General features: G+C 41.4%; 1 protein-coding gene across 2 annotated transcripts in view; it reads right to left on the bottom strand.

Moving 5' to 3' along the window:
- LOC119655207 (graves disease carrier protein homolog) overlaps positions 1–24,580 on the bottom strand; it is a 43,721-nt gene that overhangs the window by 3,905 nt on the left and 15,236 nt on the right. The window contains exons 2-5 of one of the 2 annotated variants that reach the window (XM_038060979.1): positions 4,331–4,557; positions 4,052–4,246; positions 3,648–3,946; positions 3,422–3,424 (exon numbers count right to left, since the gene is read on the bottom strand). In XM_038060979.1, the coding sequence (XP_037916907.1) occupies positions 3,422–3,424; positions 3,648–3,946; positions 4,052–4,246; positions 4,331–4,557 (724 nt within the window). The remainder of the gene's footprint in view (positions 1–3,421; positions 3,425–3,647; positions 3,947–4,051; positions 4,247–4,330; positions 4,558–24,580) is intronic. The other variant, XM_038060980.1, reaches the window with a different exon arrangement.

Genomic DNA, 24,580 nt, shown 5'->3' with positions numbered 1-24,580 from the left:
TGACATAACATGAATGCCCCAAGCCCAGGTAAGGGGTTTGAGACAATGTACTTAGTATTGTATGATAAAATAGAAACAAAATACTGCGAAAATGGAAAGAAAAAAATAAAATATATTTGGAGTTACACCACTACTTTCATTCATACTTGACCCCTCACGGTAGCAGGTACCGCGACAAACCGATCAAGAAAACGCATTTAATATCGTAACAAAAAAGTGATCATTCAATTTAACAAGCCTCGGAAAAATAGTATGGCGACCTTCGTCATCGCCGTAGACCGGGCCCCTTTCTCGTCAAAAATGGGGCAGAGGTTTTGATGCATGGACGACATTAGGACAAAGTTAATCCGTGTCTGCACACCCTTAATGGTAAAATGCAAGAACTCGTAAAATAAAAAGGCACTTCGATATCTGCAGTCTATAAGAAACTCGATGGTGGGTGCCGAAAGCTACAACATAGAACGAGAATGCAGTAAAAATGACAATAAACTCCTGTACTTGGAGCACATTCAATACGATATCTGAATTGCCACTTCTGAGACTTTCCGTAATGTCATTAAAGTAAATGGGCGCAATATTCGACACAAAGACCCGTAACGTGCCTGTCATTTGGCTGCTATCGGTGAAATCCAGGCGGCAACCGGTGCCATGGGGGTAACAACTTTGGTACGCACATATTGACAATTCTGCCGCCACTAACGATCTTGCACTTATCACTCTATGGTATAATAAACGATTGTCTCATCTTGTGCAACCAAAACAAGAATATGTTCCATAAAGCTACTTACCCCACCTTCGTTAAGATGTGGAGGAAGAATCGGCTTTACCGTACGTTTCCCATTGATAAGACCATGTCCAACTGCCAAATTTACAAGAGTACGAGCCGAGAGACAAAAAAAGCCTTCGTCATTACTCTAGCAGCCCATTCCAAACATCTTTATGAAAAACTAGATACTCGAGACAGCGAAATCTATCAAAAGACGAACAAACTCGTCAGAAAATGAGACAATTGCGGCCTGAGCTGGTCATTCATCGTAACCCAAGAATAACTTTAGTTTCTAAGGATTTAAATATGTGCACCCATGTTTTTTTAAGTGCAGATTCAGCAAAAGTCACTGGACAACCATGCATTGGTCCACATCGTATAGTGAAGCGAATGTCGTCACATTTATTTACTTTAGATGTCAACGGAAGACATGTAAATATTTCCCCCGCTCTCCTAACATGTAACCAGGAAAAATAAACGTATTAATTTTTGCGACACACACCAGTCCGAGCTATGAACCCATCAATCGTTCGGGCGTCAACAACGTAGCCCATCTCTTCTCAGCAATTTCAACGAACAGATCCGGAGCAACTGAATCGTCAGTTTCTGCCTCCGCGTTATGTGTCACCGCCACGAAAGCGAGTAACATTCACTACCGTAGACGAAAAGTACTCTTCAAGTTCCGCCATCAAGCCATCGACACTACCAGCATACTCCGGGCCCTAACCTAACCTATTGAAAAGATTACAAACCAATTATGGCGCCACCATCGGATATTTGAGTCTACCCCCAACCCCCAAGGATGGATCACTTCCCACAAAGTCAAGCAATAACAGTCGTGTTCCAATAGGAGTAAGCCGGTGCAAACGATAACCAAGCCAGGATTAACGCCAGGAAAGTTTCGCTCTAAGTTTGGTGGGATTAGAAGGGAATCATCTACTATGAGCTGCTAGCGTACGGCGAAACTCTTAATTCACATCTGTATTATCAACATTTGAACCTGAAGGAACCAATGACCTAAACGCGACCAGCTTTAACCAATAGAAAAGGAATTGTTTTCAATGATCGATAACTCGCGAAAAGCTCCGGGAGCTTGATTCTTACGCATTCACCTTATAGCCCGGACATAACATCAAGAAATTATCACCTATTTATGACCATAGCAAGCGATTTTCAAATACAAATTCGTCTCAAGAGAATCTCGTCTCGTGAAATTTTTTACCAATAGGAACGAGGACTTCTACAAGAGAGCCAAAATGCAATTAACTTCAAAATGGCAACAAGTTGTCGAATAAAAAACACATATTGGGATTATTGTAAATATGCTAAATATATCCTAGTATCTCTGTTGGTGTTCTTCAAGGAAGTGCCCTCTCGCCATTCCTGGTCGTTCTTGTCATGGACCCTGCCACGCGGGACATCCAAAATCAAGCGCCCTACATACTGTCCTATACATACGATGTTTTCTTGTCTCATAACAAAGCTAATCCCGAATAACTTTTTCAAAAGTGGAATTATGAAACTGAATCTCCTATACAATAAAGTTTTTTAACAATCGACCCCAATGAGACAGGCACTGTCTCTGTTATTAATGCTCACCTGCGCAGAATAAGCAATTAGATAAGATCAATGCTATCATGACATGGTAAAATACGCTATGAATTACTCCATGAGGATGAGGTGGAACTCCACAAACCCACACATCAACAAGCGCCTTAAATTCCAAATCCACGGCATCGTTGTCCTTTCGCCATCTATGGTTTAGAGTGCGGCCCGAGCAGCAAATACAATATAATACAATGAATGCTACCTCGCGGCAATGGAGACGAGGGTGTTCTGTCAAGTAAGTGGCGTAACACCCTATGATCCCGAACAAAATGAGGACATCTACGATCAATATGGGGTTACACTCATCTTGGAAAAATCGCAGGACAGGCATCTTTAATGATATGTTCATGTAGTTTCCACTGACGGGAATTCACTAGTAAAGAATGGCCTAAATATCCAAATCGATGACAATATTGAAAAGGCAACATATGCAAAAATCCCAAAAATTCATGGCTGCAAAGTAATAATACATATACAATGTGCTTCAAATCTTTCAAAGTTCCAAGGATACTTGCAGATACTTGTGTCAGAACAACAGTTTTAAAATTAGATTTTTTATGTTATAATGATACACGCTATCATAATGTTTTGTAAACGATAGAGGGACTCAATCAATACCGACTGCACATCTTTGTTAGAAAAAACTAGATGATGCATTAATTGATGCAATACAGCAATGGTTATAACCTTATGGAGGAAAAGAAACTAAGATATTCCTCTAACACGGAGAGAACGATCAACGGATTTAACCTGCCTAACCTGGCTGCCCTTTCATTAAAGATTTAATGTGTTTCACCTTCGCATACTTTGCACTCATATTCCTAAAACTTTCAATAAGACAATTTAAGGTAAATCAATCTTCAATTTCGAAACAATTGCATGAAGGTCTTGTTAGTTCCGGCAAAATACTAGAATTAGGTAATACATAATGTGGTTAAAGTGCGTCATGCTTGAAAATATACTTCTATTGCTAGATGGAAATTAACTACGACAGATTTACAAGAAAAATGAAACTATAACTATAAATATTAAAAGCTATTAACATACCCTCTGCAGATTGTAGCCAAGTTATTTTGTAAATATAAAACCAACACCGACACATATATGCAATTTGCAAAAATGTGCAAAGATATTCGAAAATATGTGAAAAAAGGAATATTTCAGATTATCATAATTTGCTCGTTCATTTGAATTTGTAATATTAGAAAAATATATGTACATAAGCAAGTCATATACACATAAATATATAGAAAAAGTATTTTATTCAACTCACCCAAACTTGGCAGTTTCAGGATTCATCATAGCCAGCTGCATTCGTCGTCGAGTTACATCTAATGGATATGAGATGGATTGTGCTACAGCTCCAGCAAAGCCACCACATAATAATTTCGCAGGTACATTCAATACTAAGCCTCCAGTATTACGTTCACATTTGTTGCATGTATACCGCGGTATATACTTCATGCAGAAGAATTTCAACATTTCAAAACTGTAAAATGAGAAACCTGCATACGGCACCATCCCCATCAGAGTGGGGACGAAGCCACGATAGAGAGCTCGGGCTCCACCTTCCTGCAATGACAGAAAATCGAATGGAATATTAAATTTTTCTCCAAGGAGCAAACAATTCACGTACTTTTGTTCAACTTAATCCATAACCGAATTACTAGTACTTACATTTCGGAATATTTCCGAGGCGGTGTGTAAGATCCCTGTATATTTATGCTCCCCAGTCACTTGGAATGCCAGACGAGCACGGATTGTATCTAATGGATACGTGAGCGTCACGGCTGTGAGTCCGGCACAGGCTCCAGCCACGAACTTGTCACTATGTTGTACGAATCTCAAATGCAAATCAAATTTTGCTAAATACTGAAAAACGAAGGAAAAAGTTTAATACGTATTCAAATCCAACTCTTTTGGAAAATGTACAAATCAATGTCAATGTCAACTCACCTTTTTATATATTTCGAAGGCGGTGAACTGTGTAGCGGCGTATGGGAAAATTCTAACCATTTGTGCTCCATTGCCTTTGTACAAAGCGAAAAAGGACTCCTTGAATACTATGTGCCTAAGACCACTAAATACTCCTAAGTGCTTATAGTGAATAGAATGTGCTTGAAGTAAAATTTTTATTCGATCCAATGGTGCAACTGTTGTTTTAGAGCACATTCCAGCGAGTCCTGAAAAAAGAGACGAAATAAGTAGTATAAAAACCTCATCTACAGAAGACTAGAGCCTTATAAAGGAACAGCAAAAAATTGAAGGCGCACATAGTTTACCAATGGCCAACTTTGAAACGAAGAGGCTAATCGCCAAGTTTCTAGCTCCATAATAGTTGCATCAGAGTCCTCCCTCAACAATTACCTACATTGTCATGGTAATCAAACCCCCAGGCCAAAGTGTGACTACTGTGCCGAGGGCAGAATGGTCGCAGAGGTTTAAAATAAGGATGTAAATGGTGAGCTTTGGTACAAGGCGGTCGCCAGTTTCAACTAGCCTTGTCTTTGCAAAAATATGCTCTATCGAGATTGACTTTCTTTTTATTAAACAAAGGCCATGGCAGCCAACTATGATAAAACTCAAAAAAAGACAAAATCGAAAACAAATTTCGACTATAATGATCCAACCCTGGGCGAGGGGCAACCCTCAGCTCATGGGTGAAAAACCTGAGTCTAGACTCAGATAGGGACCAATCTAATTGGGACCCAGGCTTAATGTTCAAGACAAAGCAGGCTCTTGGCTCCAATCAACGCCACCTGCTGAGCCTTACCCACGGGTAAGCATCTGCCTTTAGACAAAAAACAGCTTCCTGGCAAACTGTCTCCGGGCAAACCACAACTCCTTGATTGTACTAAGGTTGAGGGAAAAACAGCATTCGGGGCATCCAGACCGATCCTTACTATGGGCGTGTCTGAACCAGATATTAAGAAGATTCGGGAGCAAATGGACTGCCGGTTATACTACCGACTTGGACCCGTCACGTTATAAGTGTCGACTCCTAAGGTCAGTGAAGCGGAAGTGCAACACATAGCATCATCATCTAAAGCGTAGGCAAGATAGCATATTTCTTAAATAAATTTGTAGCATTGTAAAGCGGCCATTCCACTAATCAGTCTTCAGATCAACAGCTGCGATTTATATACCTCATGTAAGAACCATGAAGTGTTGATGGGGAAATCAGAGGATTAAATTTATAAAATGCTGATCTGTTCTATACCAATGGAAGTTCTCTGTCTCCGACGATCCCGCTCCAGACTATCCTAATTAACGACCTGTGTTGCAGCCACAACGATCAAATTAACCATAAACAATCAACATGGAGATGAGGAGATTCTTTGATATTCTGCTTATTTTTTCTATGACATAGATTAAATTCCTAATGGGACATTCCTTAGAGTTATCCAATATGCAAAGAGCAAAGACACGGGTAATAGCAAGATGCGATTTTAATACCCACCATATCTGTTAGGAGAGTTCTAACATCCACACCACAGAAGAGAACCGAAACTATTAGAATATCTGGCAGGAGCCAAACTATAAAAACTTGGATAATAAACCCAAGTTCTTCAAAGCGGGCCCCTGACATGACAGCAAATCAGAGAGTGATATTAAACGATATTACGCTCTAAAATCGCAGACGTATTGATTTCGATCGTAAATTCACCTCCAGCCGCTCCATTATCGAAATCCGCGGAAGACAGTTTGGGCGACGTACAAAAAGAACTAAGCGCCCGAGTTATTATCACCTAGGAGACGCATCAAATCTATTCGTGGAGTTTAGAAAACAACCAAAATGATCACAACTGGTATGATAACCAGCGTTTGGCATCCGGCCATCCACTGTCAAGTCTGCTCTAGAAAATAAAATTACAAGGATTCCCGCAACCGTATAAAGGAAATTTGAATTTCTACCGGCAGGCGGGAATCCTTGTCAAAGAGCCCGGGGCCTTTAGAGCGGCATGTGTATTGTCTTTTAAGAAATGAGATATGGAAACCTTGGTAGGGCTATTAATGGGGCACTACCTTCTAAACTATCAAATGGAAAAAATTGGAGTGGTAGTTTCGGCTATATGCAGCCAATATGAGGAAAAGGAAGAGATGATCCTGCGCTTCACATACATTTATCCAACCTCCTCAAACATCAGACGCCAATACCTCGGTAAGGTTTTCTTCAACGAAGAATCTGCACACTCTCTAAAAGAGATGATGAGATGTTCTTCAGGCCTTGGAAAACAGGTTGACCTTATCGGACTTTAGAAAGGTGGTAAAAACGCTACGAAAAGAGCAACCGGCTAAAGAAAACAAAGCAACAAGGAGAGTAAAGATAAGATACCTTAGTAAAGATGTAAGATACCTTGTTTCAGTTATATAGGCAAACTCTAGTTCAATTTAACGAATGTGTGAAATCTCAAGTTACTGATTAATAACTGTGCGAAATATGTCGGAAAATGGGCGACAATAAGGCCTTAGATTTGGATGCAATTCTGAACAAAGCTTTGGAAGTGGCAGTGAAGACTAGGCCCAACCAATTCTTTTATGGCGTTCCTTAAACAAAGAATATTTTCAGTCTAGAGGAAGAAAAACACGATTTTGCTCCCAGACCCAATAAGCCACCTGGAAACTCAGCATCACATCATCCGACTGTTGGATATAATGGGGGAGATGATGGAGAGCATCACTTACAATAGACATAGCGCCCATCATTGGACCGGCAATGACATATCGAACCGCTAGTACAATTTTCAGTGGGCCGTTTCGACGTTTGATATCAAAAACCGAATCAACTCCGTTGTAGGGCAATTACAAGCACATTGACTGAAATAAGCGCTCCTGAATAATATGATAAATGAATGAAGGTCCCAGAGACTTGTGTCACCGTATGGGTACTACAGCCTACTGTGATTACGCCGTTGATACTGGTTTCAAGTCGATAGTGGGGACCGCCATAAACAACTCATTAAAAAGCTCAATTATAAGTTTCTTCACGGCTAGAGATTAGATCGACATTTTTCGTAAGAGAAGATTCTAGGTCAAGAGTTTTCATCATAGTAACCTTGGATTGGTCTCACCTTGAGCCCCAGCACTTACCTTCTGTGTAGGGAGTACTCATGCCTTTTGTCCTAGAAGAGGCTACGAATGCCAAATTGCAGTGACTTGTTCATAGCGCTGCAAGAAAGCCCGCAGAGCAACAACAGTGCAGTATGGGAAAGAGATAACGAGGGACCTAACAAACTCCGACTGATAGGAAAATGAAGCGGTTTTAGTCACAAACCTTAGAAAAAGACAGTATCAAAATGAAAGTCGTAGCGTTCGAGCATCTCCAATCCGATTATGAAATACCTAGAGGTGACGATTAACAACAAACTACGGTTTAAGGGGGCAGCTAGAATACGCTTTCCAAAACATATCCACGGAATATCGGCGAATAGCTGATTCTACTATACGTTTACAGACTCACACTGACGAAAGCATGCGAGTTCGGCTCTGAAGGTCTGCTCTGCTTTTAAAACATCATCAGAGACACAGTGTTAGTAGTAGCGAACATGATCCCAGCCGACATACTAATTCGAGAAATGAGTTTGATTTGGGTGTGCGGAACACAGAAATGCGACAAGCTCGGATTCGCATGATCACTAAGAACGCAGATAAAACTAATCCTCGAAAGGTCTGACCCTGACACACAAGCTCATTCGTAATATAAAATGGCTCGAGCGTAAATACGGGGAAACTAACGAGTCGCATGATCACCAGCAACGCAAATGATCTTCAAGGATTCAGAGTTGGTGGACAGATACAGTATAAGTCTCCGAATCAAGCCCAGCTACCAACTTCTTCTACATCAATGAGATCGATCAACGCCACTTGTGCATACTTTCCGTGCGAAGTATTCATACATGAAACATTCGAAAAAAAACTCGTTAACCAAACGATATACGTCCAGCATAGTAAAGCAATTTTCAAAACAAAAACTCCTCCTCTGAATTTCATCAAAGACTCAGGAGAAAGAAAATCATCAAAGAATACTCCTAGAATCTCTGCGTATGCTTATGTTCTCAGTACATCCCGCCGTGAGCTTCAACTCCCTTAGGTATTTATGCAACCCTTCTCGCAACGAAAGATACGCCTATTGACTTTTAGTCTCTTGGTGCTCATGAATTCGTTTACGTGAACATTGACGTCGATGCGATGAAGGACTTTGAGTTTTGCTTTGGGCCTCCCTTTTCATAATACAACTTATTACAAACGGTCTGGGCGACGTTTATCAAATTTCCTACGAATAGGTTCACACAGGAGTAGGGTAGGTGAATGCGTTTACGCACAGAGTGTTGGACTCCCGCCACGCACGCTGGCGGACTACCAACTAAACACCTCCCTGTCATCAGAGAACTAGCCTGGAACCGTTTGACACATTACTTCGGGCTAGCCCTCCCGCTCTCCCGGCTTTGGGAGCCTTCAAGTCAGGGAAGTCCTTTCACCAATGGGAGGGGAGGGAAGGAAGGGAGTTGTTAGGGAACCCCTTACCGTCCGATCCCTCTGCCGGTCGAGTTCAATCTTCTTCGTAGTAAGAAGAGCCCGAACATAATGCGCAATACGATTCCAGCTGCCAGCGCTCTTCAGCATCTCTCTGAAAATGTTGTCTGGAGAGAGCTCCCCTGTGTCTGCATAAAGCTGCTGGCGGAGGCCGTCCCACCTCTCGCAAGAGAAAAAAATGTGTTCAGCGTCATCCGCCACTCTATTGCAGAACACACAATCAGGAGATCGCGCCTTCCCAACCCTATGCAGGTAAGACTGAAAACCTCCATGCCCACTTAGAAGTTGGGTAAGGAAGTAATCAATCTCACCGTGCTTTCTGTTCAACCATGGGTCTAATTTGTCGATGAGCCGCGCAGTCCACTTGCCCCTTGGCTGATTTTGCCAAGAAAGTTGCCACTCGTTAAGGGTGCGTTGACGTTCTTCACAGGCAACCACTTCTCTTAAGTTTTCGCCCTTACGGCGATAGATAGCTTTGCGCTCCTTGGCAAGGAGGGCAACGGGGATCACTCCCGCAATCACTATCACAGCCGGTTCGGAGACGGTACGATAAGCAGACGCCACTCGCAAAGCTCCCCGCCCCGCCTCTGACCGAGGCGTTTACGATGCACCTCCTTGTCAAGGGCATCAGCCCATACCTCCGCACCATAGAGAAGGACGGACTGCGTTGCTCCCATGAGGAGACGTCTCCTAGTTGATATAGGGCCGCCGACATTCGCCATTATCCGACTCAAGGCCGCGACTCCTGCTGCAGCCCTGTCCGCGGCTGCTTTGATTTGCTCGAAGAAGCCCATCTTCGAGTCGAGCATTAAACCAAGGTATTCAATCGCTGGTTTTGACTATAGTCAACTCGCCGATCGATATGGGACGCAAGGTCGGGATTCTCCTTCTGGTCAGGATGACTACTTCGGTTTTTTCCAGCGCAAGGTTGAAACCGTGAGCAGTCATCCATCCGCTTACCCGTCGCATCAATATGCCAAGTCTGCTTTGCGCCTGTTCAACAGTGCGTCCGGCAACAAGTGCCGCAACGTCGTCTGCATAACTGACCAGGCGCGACTCTTCGGGCATATCGAGTCTCAGCAGACTATCGTAGGAAGCGTTCCAGAGGTCCAGCCCTAGGATGGATCCCTGCGCTACTCCCGACGTGATTTCCATCCTCCTCTGGCCCTCTAGCGTCTCATAGAACAGGGAGCGGTCTTTCAGATAATCCCTCAATATCCGCAAGAGATAGCTTGGCACGTGAAAGGAGTTCTCTAGTGTGCCTAGATTATCTGTCCATCTTACGGAATTGAAGGCATTTCTGACATCAAGCGTTATGAGGAGCACTATCCGTCGAGATCGGCGGCTGTGTGCCCCGGCTCGATTAAACGCATCTACGACCTCCATAACAGCATCCACTGTAGATTTCCCTGTTCTGAACCCGAACTGCCTTGCGGATAAGTCCCCGGCAGCACGGATCGCTTCAGCAAGTCTACCCCTGATGAGCTTCTCGAGCACTTTTCCGGCCGTGTCAAGCATACACAGCGGTCGGTATGCAGACGGGAGCTCCGGGTCTCCTTTGCCCTTACTGATCGAGTCTGGCCACTTTCCAGCGACAAGGAAAAATGCCCTCCTTCAAGCACGCGTTGAACGCTTCGAGCAGCAATTCTGGCCGTTGGCGGAACACCAGTTTGACGAATAGGTTCACATTGAGCTCAATGAACTCGGGCAGCTCTTCAAGTATTTTGGCCTTTTGACTTCCAGCCATTTTAATCCAAACTCCAATTTTGAAAAAGCCTTCACGAGCGTTAAAAATAATCGCAACTGAAATGCTCCCCACAGGAGAGAAAATTGAAGAAACACGCCTGCAGTATACTGGAAACTCAGTTTTGGGGGCCTAATTTTGGAACTAAAGGCATCCAACAAAAACAACGTTGAAGAGTTCTGCAACTAACTGAAGATTTAATACGCCTACATTCCTGGTAATGATTTTCTCGGAAAATTAAATCCCAAATGATCAGTTTCGAAAGAGTATCTTTCAATTGTCTACAATTCTTTTGTTGGCTTACTCCGATGACTGACATTCATTCACAAAAATTTCAAATTCCTAAACAAGTTTAGGGATGCTAACAAACAAATTAAATTTAGAACAGACGCACCTCCTGATAGAGCCAACCAACGGCTGACGTAAATTAACATTGACAAAATCTTACCGAGCAATAAGTTCCAAGTGCAAATCATTAACCCGCCTGGCGTATTGTAAACAAATATTCTTTCAAGATACTTTGAAAAGAAAAAGTTGAATTTTCAATGTCAAACATCGGAAGTTCATAGTTGTTTTTCCATGAAATAAGCAGAACATGTATTATACCGTGACAGTATTACTGTCACTTCAATTCATGAGCACAAAGGCAAATACGTCGTAAAAAGCGATTGTTGTCAAGAAAATACTTAATGACGATATTCTAAAGATAATTTGAAAATTGTTGGAATACGTACAAAACGTTGATGTACGGCGATTAAAAATAGACAATATAAATCTTTTGAAATCGGGCCAATTGCTTATCGTGATAATCGAGTGTGGTTAACTTCAAGGTGATCTTTGAGGTGAGAAAATTGAAAGGAAAAACGTTGACTGGGGCCGATTATAATGTTGCTATGCTAGAGGATGCAAATCACAAGGTAAAAGTCAATGTCTTTCCGATATAAATGTGCACTTACGTTTAGAAAAGGAATATTTATGGGTGGTTTAATTAAATCAGTCTGCATCAATGAGAAAGATATACACATAAATCGAATTAAAAGGCCTTCTAAAAGGAAACAATTCAGCAAGAAGCATACTAGCGGTCGAAATATCTAATCCTGGTTGCCATAAAATCCTATGTGGAGCAAAGCGCAACAAACACCTTCCACGCAATCATTGTCGGATTTTCCGAGACCCTTGTACTATTCCTGCACTGTTTTATGCCACCTAGTTCTAAGAGGACCCATGGCCGGCCATCCTAGACATCTACAGTCTGCTGAGGATCTTAAATTATCCAAAAAGTGAAACGTACCCAATTTATAACTTGCGGAGGATAACAGTTGAAGAACTGATAAGCTAAATATCCATTAGACAAGGAAGATCCCTCTGGCAAAAACTAGGATTGCAGGGGATACTCTGCATACATTGAAGTGAGTCGAAGATTGGAACCGTCAACCAAAAGACCCTAAAACCAACCACTCTTTTCAACGCTTTGAATAGACTTGTACCTCCTAATACTCAGTTGACCTTGTCTTATACTGATGCTCTACAGATTCTACGATACAAAGCAGCCTAATGGCAAAGGTCATGGAGGCTCAGGGTCATTAGAAATCGTATAGCACACTATTTCATGGAACATTTCGGTAAGGACCATATGCAAGCCGCATCTACATGTGTAATAGAATGTGATGTGATCTTATCACAATTTCTGTTGCATACTCCCCTTCCAGATTCACCACCTCTACGGAGCAATTTGTAAACTTTTTCAACACGCTTGGGACGAGAGAGACGAGGGAGTTCAATATTTGCTCATCCTTCGAGAAGCGTTTTCGATTTTCTCAAGATACATTTCAACCGATTCGTTTCAAAGTTGCCGAAGTGTTATGGTTTTCACAATACCAAGCCCATGATTTTGACCTTGTTACAGGCAAAATGGCCCAAAGGTAGCCAAGATTTGTCATATCCAACTAACGCCTTGATTATTTTCCCAAATGTTGGAAATTGTCGGAAACAATAATAAGTAAGGACCGAACGCTTGTCACGTCCTATATACCGATAGGCGTGCTCCCCATGCTATCAAAGCTATTCGAGGAGCTCTTATGGTTCCTTCTCATTAGTTCGAATTCAGAAAAAAACATAGAACAGTCAAACAAGCACATCGGTTAGCCCCCAAGATTAACTGCGCTTTGCAGAATAGAGTGGATTGCTCGGCCGTTTTTTTTTGTCATTGCACAACCTTTGGCAAGATCTGACATGAAGACCTCATCTGCAAAATCAAGAAAAAGCTACCTATGAACACCTCTAACACCCTCAAGTCGTGCGTCACCGGCATGAGATTTGTTGTTAAACAAAAAATGGTTCACGTAATGAGTATGGGAGTACTCCCAAGATATTGTCCCCGGAACTCTGCTTTACTTAACATGTACGACAAAGTTGCCCACAATTGCGATATTCTGCATAGAAAGCATCCTTCTCTACTATATCGGAAATCTACATTGGTACGAAGCACTGCACAATTATGATGCTTCTTAACCTGAACTGTAATATCACAGTCAAGATTCTGTCAGAAATTGGCCCCCAGGTCAAAAGAACGCATATTTCGGTGCCCGTCAGCAACAATCCTATAGCCGATTTCGGTTGAGTAGGCTCTGAAAATGAATCCATTAAATAAATGACCACTTTCCAGTCCACGTTCTCCCCTCTTACATTAAATGTCAGATTTGAGGCCAGGTTTCAAAAGTACTAATCGAGACCTTCCATCATTCAAAAAATTGTACACCCCCCTTTCGCATGTATGAAAACCTCGCTTAGGTTCCACCCAGAACGATGTAACTCACTGTATGTGTTGGCGTTTACAATTGCCATCTCCCCTCCAAATTTGGTGTCAATCGATACAACTATTTCTGAGCAAAGTGTATGACAGAAGGACAAGCGGACAGTCAGTAAGGTTTTGTTTAACACAACAGAACAGTTTTAAAAAAGAAGCGAAAGTTACAAAAGATAGGAGGAAGTAATAATAATAAAGGAAACCAATTTCATCTTCCCTTTTGCAACCTGTATGCTGTAAAGCCGCCTCCGAGATATCTATCTCAGAGGTGGCTTTACAGTTTCGCAATTTTCAAGGTTTCAAAAGCTAATTTGGAATGCACGCGACTTTTATTTAAAATGATTAAAAAATATTTGTTAATTACTTTTCACTTTATAGCATGATTTGATTAAGGGGAATTTATTAGTTAATAAAATAATCTCAACAACTGCAAATGTTCATCATTACTTATCTAATCATAATCTGATTATGATAAGAAAACAAAAACTGGAAGGCAATCTTACCCGACGTTTGGGAAAATTTCCAGTTGAAATGGCGAGTTAGGTGTCTAGCAAGCAATGGTTATTTAATTTCTTTTTAAAGACAATGATTGGGATTTTGGCAAGCCCGTTCGAACTTTTGTGTTTGTTCTGCTTGGTGAAATTTGCGATGGTTTAAGACTGGCAGGAATAAAGTTGCGAGATAGAACCAGTGAAAATTGGACTAGTTATTTGGATTTAATTTTATCCTGCATACCGATTAAACACACTCCGGATTTATGTACCTATCAAACAGTATCATATAAGGCAGTATGCCTTATTACAGGGATGAATTCAGCAGGTTTTCTGGCATGCCAACCAAAAAGATGACACTGGACGCACAGACTTGGAGATCATGACGGAGTGACCTACGACTTGATCAGACTCCTTGAAATCTCGAGCTGGAACTAGGATCGCACTTAACAATATGCGATATCCCGCGGATTGAGTACACTATGTAATAGATAAATAGTTTAAACCTAGCCCTGTGAATTGGACGGACAGACCCCGTGTATGAGTCTCTCCTCAAGTATGTCCAAACCCAATATAAAAGAATATAGAAAAGACTTGAAAGTGGACAAACAGGATCCAGGTCGTCAATATCGTCATCAGCTGCGAAATAAAGTGTCGAAACGTCGTTAGATAGAAAAGTGGCGCTTCAAGCACAGAAGCAAACACTAGCAAACGAAGCTACGCAAAATCGAGGAAAACATGAAATGTGAAACAAGGTCATGCCAAAAAATGCCAAGAAGATGGTTTGTCCTGAAATAATAAGGATCTCAACATATTACAAAAGATGAAAGCTAATTTTAATATAAACTAACAGGAAAAAACCTCACCAGGATCCGGAGAAATTAAGAAGATCTCATCCTGGAAAACTTAGCAAAGTGAAAAAAAATACTTGGAAAAAATCCCACAGTCCCTGCTCAAAAGCATGAAATCTTCGTCCTATTCAAGGGCCGAGACAAGGTGACTACTAAGGCGGAAATTTTCACTACTTAATGGAGCAGTTCAAACTGGAAGACCTACAGCAGGCGTGAGAAAGGCGTATTGTGACATATAGACGGCAACTACACGCCTGTCAGCAGGCAAGTACAAGTTCCTGAGTGAATGAGTGCGTGATTTGTCTGCCATCTTAGAGAATAGACATTCTTGAAGAAATTCTTCACAGACAGGTTGATCGGTTGGATCGATACAAAAGGTGCAATAAAAAGCATTATATTGCCTTATTGAAAGCCCAAGCAGCAAGAACGCTGGCGGAATCGGGAAGAGTAGGATTTATTCTTGCAGATCACCTACTAACCGAAAATAAAAATTTCTATAATAAGAAAACCGCATAGACATCCCAGAATAATGTATATTAAACCGACTCGATAAATTTAGGCAGCCAGAAACTGGCATTGAGTGAGCGCAAATAGGCGATATCTACGTCTATAGTTGCTACGTGCCTCCAAACCTCATATTCGCGGAATTGGGAACGTGAAAGAGGATGGCCAAAGAGCTTTTCATATAACAGAGTTCACCACGATTGTGTACAAAAGCAAACTGATGGTAAAATAGTACTTTGTCTGACTTTGACTAAGCAAGGGATAAAGGAGTATACCGCCCAGGAAGCTCACTGACGCGTCTACCTAGCTATAATAGTTAGGCTGAAAATTTCGTAGGCTAACACACAGACGGCGCTACTAGTATTATCTAGATAGATGCATCACTGTGATTTTTTACAGATTTTTCGGATGGAGTTTCTGGGAACGAGACCTGTTTCACTTTTTGGGGCACATATTTTGAGGCCTCACTCCCTTATGTTTAATCTATTATAAGAAATAAGTACAATTTCGAAAAGTACTAATCGAGCTCTTTCATTTGATACCCCACGTGGCCATACATCAAATTACATCCCCCTTCCGCATGTATAGAGAGTCCCTCTTTAAACTCAACACAAAATGGCACCACTCGCTACATGTAAAGGAATACAGAGGCCACATGTGCTCACACATTTTGTTACAATCGGTTCAGCCATTTCGGAACAAATCGGGCGTGACAAATAGATAGACAGACATTAAATTGATTTTAATAAGGTTTTGTTTCACACAAACCCTTAAAATGGATAAAAAGGAAATATCGTGTTAATAGTAAAGCATTCCTTTTTGACGAAAAAAAATTCTGCTCAAACCAAAGCGTGGCTTGGTAAACATTATTCGGACTTTCCACCAAGAAAATCAACCTGAGTGACATCTGAGTGGACTGCACGTGGTGAACCAATTCCAAAGCGTGCAAGACGCAACAGTCGGCCGGCAGAGCTATGGTATCAGTATTTTGGGATGCGTATCGGCTATATTCAGGCAGCGACTATTACATAGCGCTATTGGAGTGCTTGAAGAATGAAATCGCGGAAAAACGGCCCCATTGGAAGAAAAAGAAAGTGCTATCACAAATCTGCATCCACCGTATTCTCTAGATCTGGCCTCCAGCGACCTTGATAATGATAATGATTTTCTATGCTAGCGTAGGAACTTTTCTTCCTAGTAGGAACCGCAGGCCCGCAAATGCCGGTGACAGCGTTTAATGCAATAGTTTGTAGTCTAATAAGGAATTTACTGGCGACAATAGATGGACCGAGTTACCTGACTGTTCTTATCAATGAATGATATTTACAGTAAGTGTGTTATATCTGCGGATATCCCACAGGATACTATGCTGTATCCATTGTTGCGGATATGGACAGTAACGACTTAAACGTTTTGGCTTCTGAGATGGTCATTATCATAAATTAAATGAACGATATAGCAGCGGTTGTAGTTGCAAAACATTTCAATAATGTTGAGTTGTATGCATACGAATGAATCGTTTAGTGAACACAAATCCAACCCTGGGGAATATTTCTCTCCCTCTTGCGGCACTGCGCTATTGTATTCTAGCAAGCCTTTCGAAAGTGAGCGTGATTCCCGTGTCGAATGAAAGCTTAGTGCATCCGTAAGGGGCGCCCTCATGTTCTGGACAGGATATTAACTGCGAGATTTCAGTACAGAATAAAAAACATTCTTGACAATAGGAAAACTGTCTTGCTCACAAGTCTACTGGTTTAAGAGGTGAAAGGAACATTTCACCACGCTTTTCAAATGTATAATATCTGGTGAAGTTCCACCTCTTATGTATGAAATACCCAGTCACCGAACCATGCGGATACGTACTGCAGGGCTTGACAATCTTCCCATGGAATTGTTCCTTGAAGCTCCTGCCAAGTTGCTCCTCCCACTCATCAAATCAAACCCAGGTAATCTGAAATCTTGCCAGAGAGTAGAATAAGCAGATGATCGTTAAGATTCATAAAAAGGGCTAAGATCTTTAGTGCGACATAAAAATAATAGCTAAAGTTATCCTGAAACACATCAAAGATCACCTCAAAAGCTTAATCGACAGACAGCAGGCTGGTCTCCGCTCTCGATTCCCTTGCACTGACTGTATCAACATCCTTCGGATTATTTTGAAGCAGTATGCGAAAATCAGATCTCGACTTCACCTGCGCTTCATCTATTTCGAGAAAGCTTTCGGCAGAGTCAGTAAAGAATGTATCTGAAGTATTCTCAGCAGAAGGGGCCGTTCGGAGAAATTATAACTATAGCTATTACCAGAGGGACATATTATAGCACTAAATATCACGTCCTGAGTCCAAAATGGAAGACGCGGAAAGCTTGGTCCATGAGATCTTTCTTCAAATGCCTCGACTAAATTCAGAATAAGTAGATTATTCTCTCAGCGAGTCATGGACCTTGGTTAAATGGCTCTGAACTTGGAGAAAGACCCAAACAGTCGGACTGAAAATAAATACCAAAAGGAAACAAGATTTGACTGGACATCGTACTCTTCCTTTTTACGTTAACGAACAGAAAATCAGTAACACCGAACTTCATATTACCCGGTCCATTAACAACGCTGATTTCACCTTCGCTGTTTCGTCTCAAATCTGGAAATGTGGATACGTTAACCGCAACATCAATTTGGGGTTGTTTCGGAGAAATGTCTTCTCTGTGCTGGTACATGGGAGCACCACCTACTACAACTACTGGTACTCGAAAGCCCTGCCGTGTCGTTGGGATACTCTAGCCCGACAGAATATAAATACATAATCACGCGAAGAAAGAAACCAGAACCGGAAATCCGAGAAGTCAAGCATTAACACTCAGAAGAGCCCTTTCAAGAGCAAATACGCGAACGAGGAGCAATTCGGCAAGAACCCCTTTCGATCATTAAAGAGTTTCCTTAGAAAGTTTTTCACGTTGTCAGATCCAAGATAACGGATCAACTTTTTACGCCAAGCCTGCAGAGCTCGGAAAAATCGCGAAGGGCCTCAAGAAGCAATCCGTCGTTGACATCAACCTATTTTTAGGCAAAAAGGGCAGGTCGCTGAACCGTATTCATCCACGGCAGTAGCGAATAGCAACATCTACTTAGCAACGGATCAAGAATTTTTAAATTAATTTGTAAATTTAATTAGTTTAATTTCGAATTATTTGAAATTATTATTGGCATGTTTAAAAATAAACATAAACAAAAAAACGCCGCAAGAGACGGCGCAGGACTATTTTTCTTTTCCTCCGCTCTTTTCTCTGCTCCTTTCAGTTCTCGTTCCGTTTGCGTCTTGTTGGTCTTTGGTCTACATCCACAAAGACTGTAGCAGCACGGGGCCGACTTTGTCACCACCCAACTTCTTCATTTCACGCAACAGTTGGCTTGGTACACGGTCACCTAACGTTAGTTCTGGCAGTAAGTTTTGTTGGTTAAGTTTGGCCATCTCACTTACTAACATCAGTCAAAGCCGGATTATTCAACTAGAGTTATCATACGAAATAGTTGTTGCATGTACCTTAATTCCGCGGAAAAAGATCCACAAACAAATGTGGATCTCACCAGACGGAAACACTATCTACCAAATTGACAACGTGCTAATCAAATGCCGCCACATCTTAGTCTTAATGAAAGCCAGAACATATATTGAAGTAATCCTGGAGGTAAAGCATCGGCAAATAAAATTCATAAACGCCTAAAGGACATTACCACTGGCACGAGCACAAATATATTATGCCCCAGCTGCAAAAAATTTCGGGACGACTACGGCACAATGCAGTAAACTCAAAGAAATTGGACACGCGCAGACTTATCACTCCATCGATCGGAGAAGTGACTTCACAAACAGAAACAAGAAGCCTGTGAGCACCAGCAAGTTAGCAGAGTAAAGTCTTATACACCCCGGTGCTCATTCTGTTAAGGTAAAGAGGGATGAATCGCCTATTTTGATGAACTATTCAACAACCAAAATATCGGTGAGTTGGAGATTTCGCCAACTGAATATGGCGTACAATCCATCATGTATGATAGCATAGCCAGGATAAAACTATACACGGCCAAGAGAGAATTTGGTATCCCGATTGAACTGATAAGACTGACTAGGATAGCCCTGACCAATGTGCGAAGCCAGATAAAAGCAACAGGATCATTCTCGTTGCCAACATCCACTACGGTCTATAGCCAGAGGATACCCTACCATGCATCTTTTTTAAGGTTTTGTATAAAACAAAACCTTATTAAAATCGGTTTACTGTCTGTGTTTCCGTCACACGCTTTTTTCTCGGAGACTGTAGCAGTGATTGACACCAAATTGGGTGGAAAGGTGGGAACTGTGAACGCTCACGCATACTGTGAGTTACATCCTTTTACAACGAATTTAAGGGGGTCCCCATATATGCAAAAGGGGGATGTAAATTTTTTTTTCACCAAATATAGTCATGTGGGGTATCAAATGAAAGGTCTCGGTTAGTACTTTCCAAAGCTAGTCTTAATTTTGACATTTGGTGGAAAGGCGGGGAGCTCGGGGGGTCGAAAGTGATCATTTATGTAACGGGGCCATTCTCAGAAACTGCTCAATCGAAAAATCTGAAAAAAAATCAAGAGGCTGCCACTATATGGTGGTTAAGCTCCGAAATACCTTCCATACCGATACCCCTTCCAATAAAGTAAATAATAGTCTATTACTGTAAGTTTCAGTAATTGGCTGCAGAACCCCTCTTAAGTTCATCCTAGCACCACGCAGCAATGTAGGCTATAATATAGAGCTCCAAGTTTCGTGGAAATCGCACTATCACTAACATAGTTATAATAGGTCAAATTTGTCACTTCTTTGGAAATTCAAGATTTGGAATATTGATATCACCCAAAAGTGAGTATTCTCACATAATATATGCGTATATTACGTGCTAAGTACTAATGTGAAAAATTCACACTCAAATGTCTTTATAAGAGAAATACACAAAACCTTTCATACCTGAAGCGTCCAGCTTCCGGTTACCCACTTGTTAACCTAGCCCTGGAAAAGTGATCCATGATGAGGTAAATGCAGGAGAAACCCTCCTCTTCAAGTCCACCCAACTACTGACCTACATGGGAAGAACAATCCGAAATGTACAAATAGTTTTCTTCCATATCGAGCAGGTGGCGATCGGCGTGAAATTTTGGGTGCGATTTAATGAAGACAAGACGAAATAGTTGGTGGCAACCTCAGTATCAAAAACTAAAGAAACAACAAGAAATAGCAACTGAGTAAAATACCATTATTGGCAGCGAACAGAGCCTATTTCAGCTTACAAAAATTTCGATTGAAACGCCTCACCATAGGGTCAAAGCTCTTACTGTACTAGGCAATGATCTTGAAGAAGACTGGCTTCATGTATTCCTCAAAGTGCGTTCGAAAGAGGAATCCTCCGAAGATTTTTGCCCCCACTGGAGGATAGACGATTTCGTAGCATTTTATAGCGTAGAATTTTCTAAGCGGTATCACGACCATCTGGTCGTGGATAACATCCGACTTAATAGGTAGCGGTTGGTGAATCACATAATTCAGCTATTAGGGATATCGAATTGGTGCGCCTCAGCGAAACCGAAATGTTGTTGCGCCGTTGATGATGATGCAAATATGTTTTCCAGTGACCAAATCTTTCATTTCTTTCTTCTAGTGAAGTGTCCAGAGTCACTGGACTACATATTTGAGCATTTCAGTCGTATATTCTAGTACTGTACTAACAATATAGCAAATCCTTACTTTCTGCCGCTGAACTAGGTTATAAGTGTGTAGTATTGGCATTTCGGCAACGAAAAAGAAAACTGGTAAGGAAAAACCTTTATCGCGATATCTCCACAGTGACCCTGATGCTGGTGATGCCACTATATTTGGAAGAGATACGATTTGATAAAGAAACGAAAGAATGTCATTTATGCAGAATGATCCCAAAAGAATCGGTGCATGGAAAACGCTGATATGATCATGTATCATCTGAAATAGACCACATGTTATTAGAATGGAAAAATATTTGTTGAGGCGCTGAAGCAATTGAAACCGTTTATGGACTTATTTTCAATTTGCTTATTTAGCAAGAAATATGCATAGTGCCAGTACGATTCCGGACGCAATATACATAAATAAGTATGTTTGTCACGAATAAGACTCGGTCAGTTCATTGTTTGATAACTGTCTACTCCCACAAAATTTCCATAGTTCAATTCAATGGAAAAATTAACTTCATAACAAAGGTTATCGGTTACCATGAGAACTAGATTAATCCCTTCGTGACTTCTTACATCTCAGTTCTCCACATTGAACTTGCTATCGCAGTTTTAAATACTTAAATTGCGTTATCTAAAATAGTTCAGTCAGACATTTTTAATCATGAGAAACACATTGTAACTATTCATCGCAAACCACTTAATTATAATTAATCCATTTTAATCACTCCATGAATAATGTTATATTGCGCCGTTAATAGAAATTAACTCCTCGGTGAATCCATACAAACTTAATTCATTCAATTCATGAAGGCCAACTCAGATTCTAGCAAGGCGGATTTTCAAAGGATTCATAATATTCATCCACTTCCCCCTCTTATTCAGAATGGTAATAAGAATTCAGCGGAAAGTTTCGTTCCTTTTGAATACCATGCTGACAAAAACCAGGACTTTTCAACTAAGAAGAGTAGAGTGGATACTTCTATTCGTTACTCATAACTTTCGCATTCAATGAATAGGAATCAATTTTTCGAGCGAATACCCATAGGAACTAGAACCACCCCCAACTAGACAAGTTGCATGCATACACGTAACACAATTCCAGCTTGAATCAATTCAGATTCAGGACGCAAACAGACATTTGGATAACCTTTTGAAATATCGTTTTAAGAAAAAAAGAAAAAATGGTGTAAAAATGTGTGCTCATATGACCAAACATTATCTACTTACATAAAGCTTTCTTTTAATTTTCATATCAGCGAAAGCATTCAATTAATTTGCATTTACCACACTTGGTCGGTATAATGGCGTAAATGGTCGGTATCCATCATATTCACTTGGTGTTCGTTAGAAATCATTATGCACGACCATTCCCATTAACTTTAAATGATACATGGGGCTCGGGCATAGGGAGGTTGTAGGCATGTGTGATACCAAGGCCGGGCTTATTGCCTGGAGTCTGCCATTCATTAATATGCCGGCCTGACTGGGAATTTTCAGCATTTAACTGATAAATTTCCGATTGGAATTCAGCGTAAACGTTTGAGTAATCATTCAACGTTTGTCTACCACCAAATGGCGAGTTGTGAAGGAAATTCCTTGTGTAAATACCCATAAAAGTAGCAGTTACCGCGCGGATAGTTGACTTCAGCTGTAATTCAGTATGAAGCTATACATGCCAGGTAGGCCTTCAGAACATTTTGTTTACTTTCCTATTCCGACGTGAAGCAAGCCCGCAAGACTCCAGGCAGAACGACAGAAGTCGGCGAAGTGTGTTACTCGCAATGTAGCAGTCCAAGCGCATTGGCCTTCATAAATTGCAAGCAGTGGTTGGAGCAATTTAAGGGGGTCATCCCGTGTGTCGGACCCACGGAATCGAATTTTTTTTGGCATCAATTGTATCTAGATATAGTGTAGAATATATGGGCAAAGTGATATTTTGATATTCGGAAATTATAGTGTTAAACACGTGATAAGTCACATGCCAGATTTACGTCGATCGCCGTAATAAAGCTCATATTTATCGGTCCGAATGACGTTCGAATGACTTCGCTAAAAGGACAAGAATTGAAGCCAAGGCTGTACACGTGTTTCTTCAAGAAACCTAAGGTTTATGGACTAGGTATAGCAGATGAATGGTCAGTTGAAGTTTTAAGGCTAAAAATCGCATTCTACTTTTTAAATGCGTTTTTCTCGAAACCGCATGTTGAAAATCGGCTGCCACCATAGCCCAAAATCTATCCAACGAAATTCTTTGAAATTTTCACGACTTATTCAGAACATATTTCTACGGTCCGCAAACTAGGATAATTGCGATTCATTCAGTAGTTTTTTTTTATTCATTGAAGAAGCCGTAAAAAAACGCCAAAATTCAAAAAAAAGTTTAACACGGCACCAAAAATTACATCATCATCAACGGCGCAACAACCGGTATCTGGTCTAGGCCTGCCTTAATAAGGAACTCCAGACATCCCGGTTTTGTGCCGAGATCCACCAATTCGATATCCCTAAAAGCTGTCTGGCGTCCTGACCTACGCCATCGCTCCATCTTAAGCAGGGTCTGCCTCGTCTTCTTTTTCTACCATAGATATTGCCCTTATAGACTTTCCGGGTGGGATCATCCTCATCCATACGGATTAAGTGACCCGCCCACCGTAACCTATTGAGCCGGATTTTATCCACAACCGGACGGTCATGATATCGTCATTGTGTAGGCTACGGAATCGTCCATCCTCATGTAGGGGGTCAAAAATTCTTCGGAGGATTCTTCTCTCGAACGCGGCCAAAAGTTCGCAATTTTTCTTGCTAAGTTTCCCAAGTTTCCGAGGAATACATGAGGACTGGCAAAATCATACTCTTGTACAGTAAGAGCTTTGACCCTTTGGTGAGACGTTTCGAGCGGAGCAGTCTTTGTAAGCTGAAATAGGCTCTGTTGGCTAACCACAACCGTGCGCGGATTTCATCATCGTAGCTGTTATTGGTTGTGGTTTGCGACCCTAGATAGGAGAAATTGTCAACGGTCTCAGAGTTGTATTCTCCTATCCTTATTCTTCTTCGTGTTTTACCAGTGCAGTTTGATGTTGTTGGTTGAATCATCTTCGGTGCTGACGTTGCCACCATATATTTTGTCTTGCCTTCATTGATGGGCAGCCCAAGATCTCGTCCCGATTACCGCCTGCTCGATCTGGATGAAGGCAGTTTGTACGTCTCGGGTGGTTCTTCCCATGATGTCGATATCGCCAGCATAGGCCAGTAATTGGGTGGACTTGAGGAGGATCGTACCTCTTGCATTTACCTCAGCATCACGAATCACTTTCTCGAGGGCCAGATTAAAGAGGACGCATGATAGGGCATCCCCTTGTCGTAGACCGTTGTTGATGTCGAATGGTCTTGAAAGTGATCCTGCTGGTTTTATCTGGCCTCGCACATTGGTCAGGGTCAGTCTAGTCAGTCTTATTAATTTCGTCGGGATACCGAATTCTCTCATGGCCGTGTACAGTTTTACCCTAGCTATGCTATCATAGGCGGCTTTAAAGTCAATGAACAGATGG

The sequence above is a fragment of the Hermetia illucens genome, chromosome 4 (genome assembly GCF_905115235.1).
Source record: "Hermetia illucens chromosome 4, iHerIll2.2.curated.20191125, whole genome shotgun sequence".
NCBI classification, from domain to species: domain Eukaryota; kingdom Metazoa; phylum Arthropoda; class Insecta; order Diptera; family Stratiomyidae; genus Hermetia; species Hermetia illucens.
This window is presented reverse-complemented; position numbering and strand designations above follow the sequence as displayed.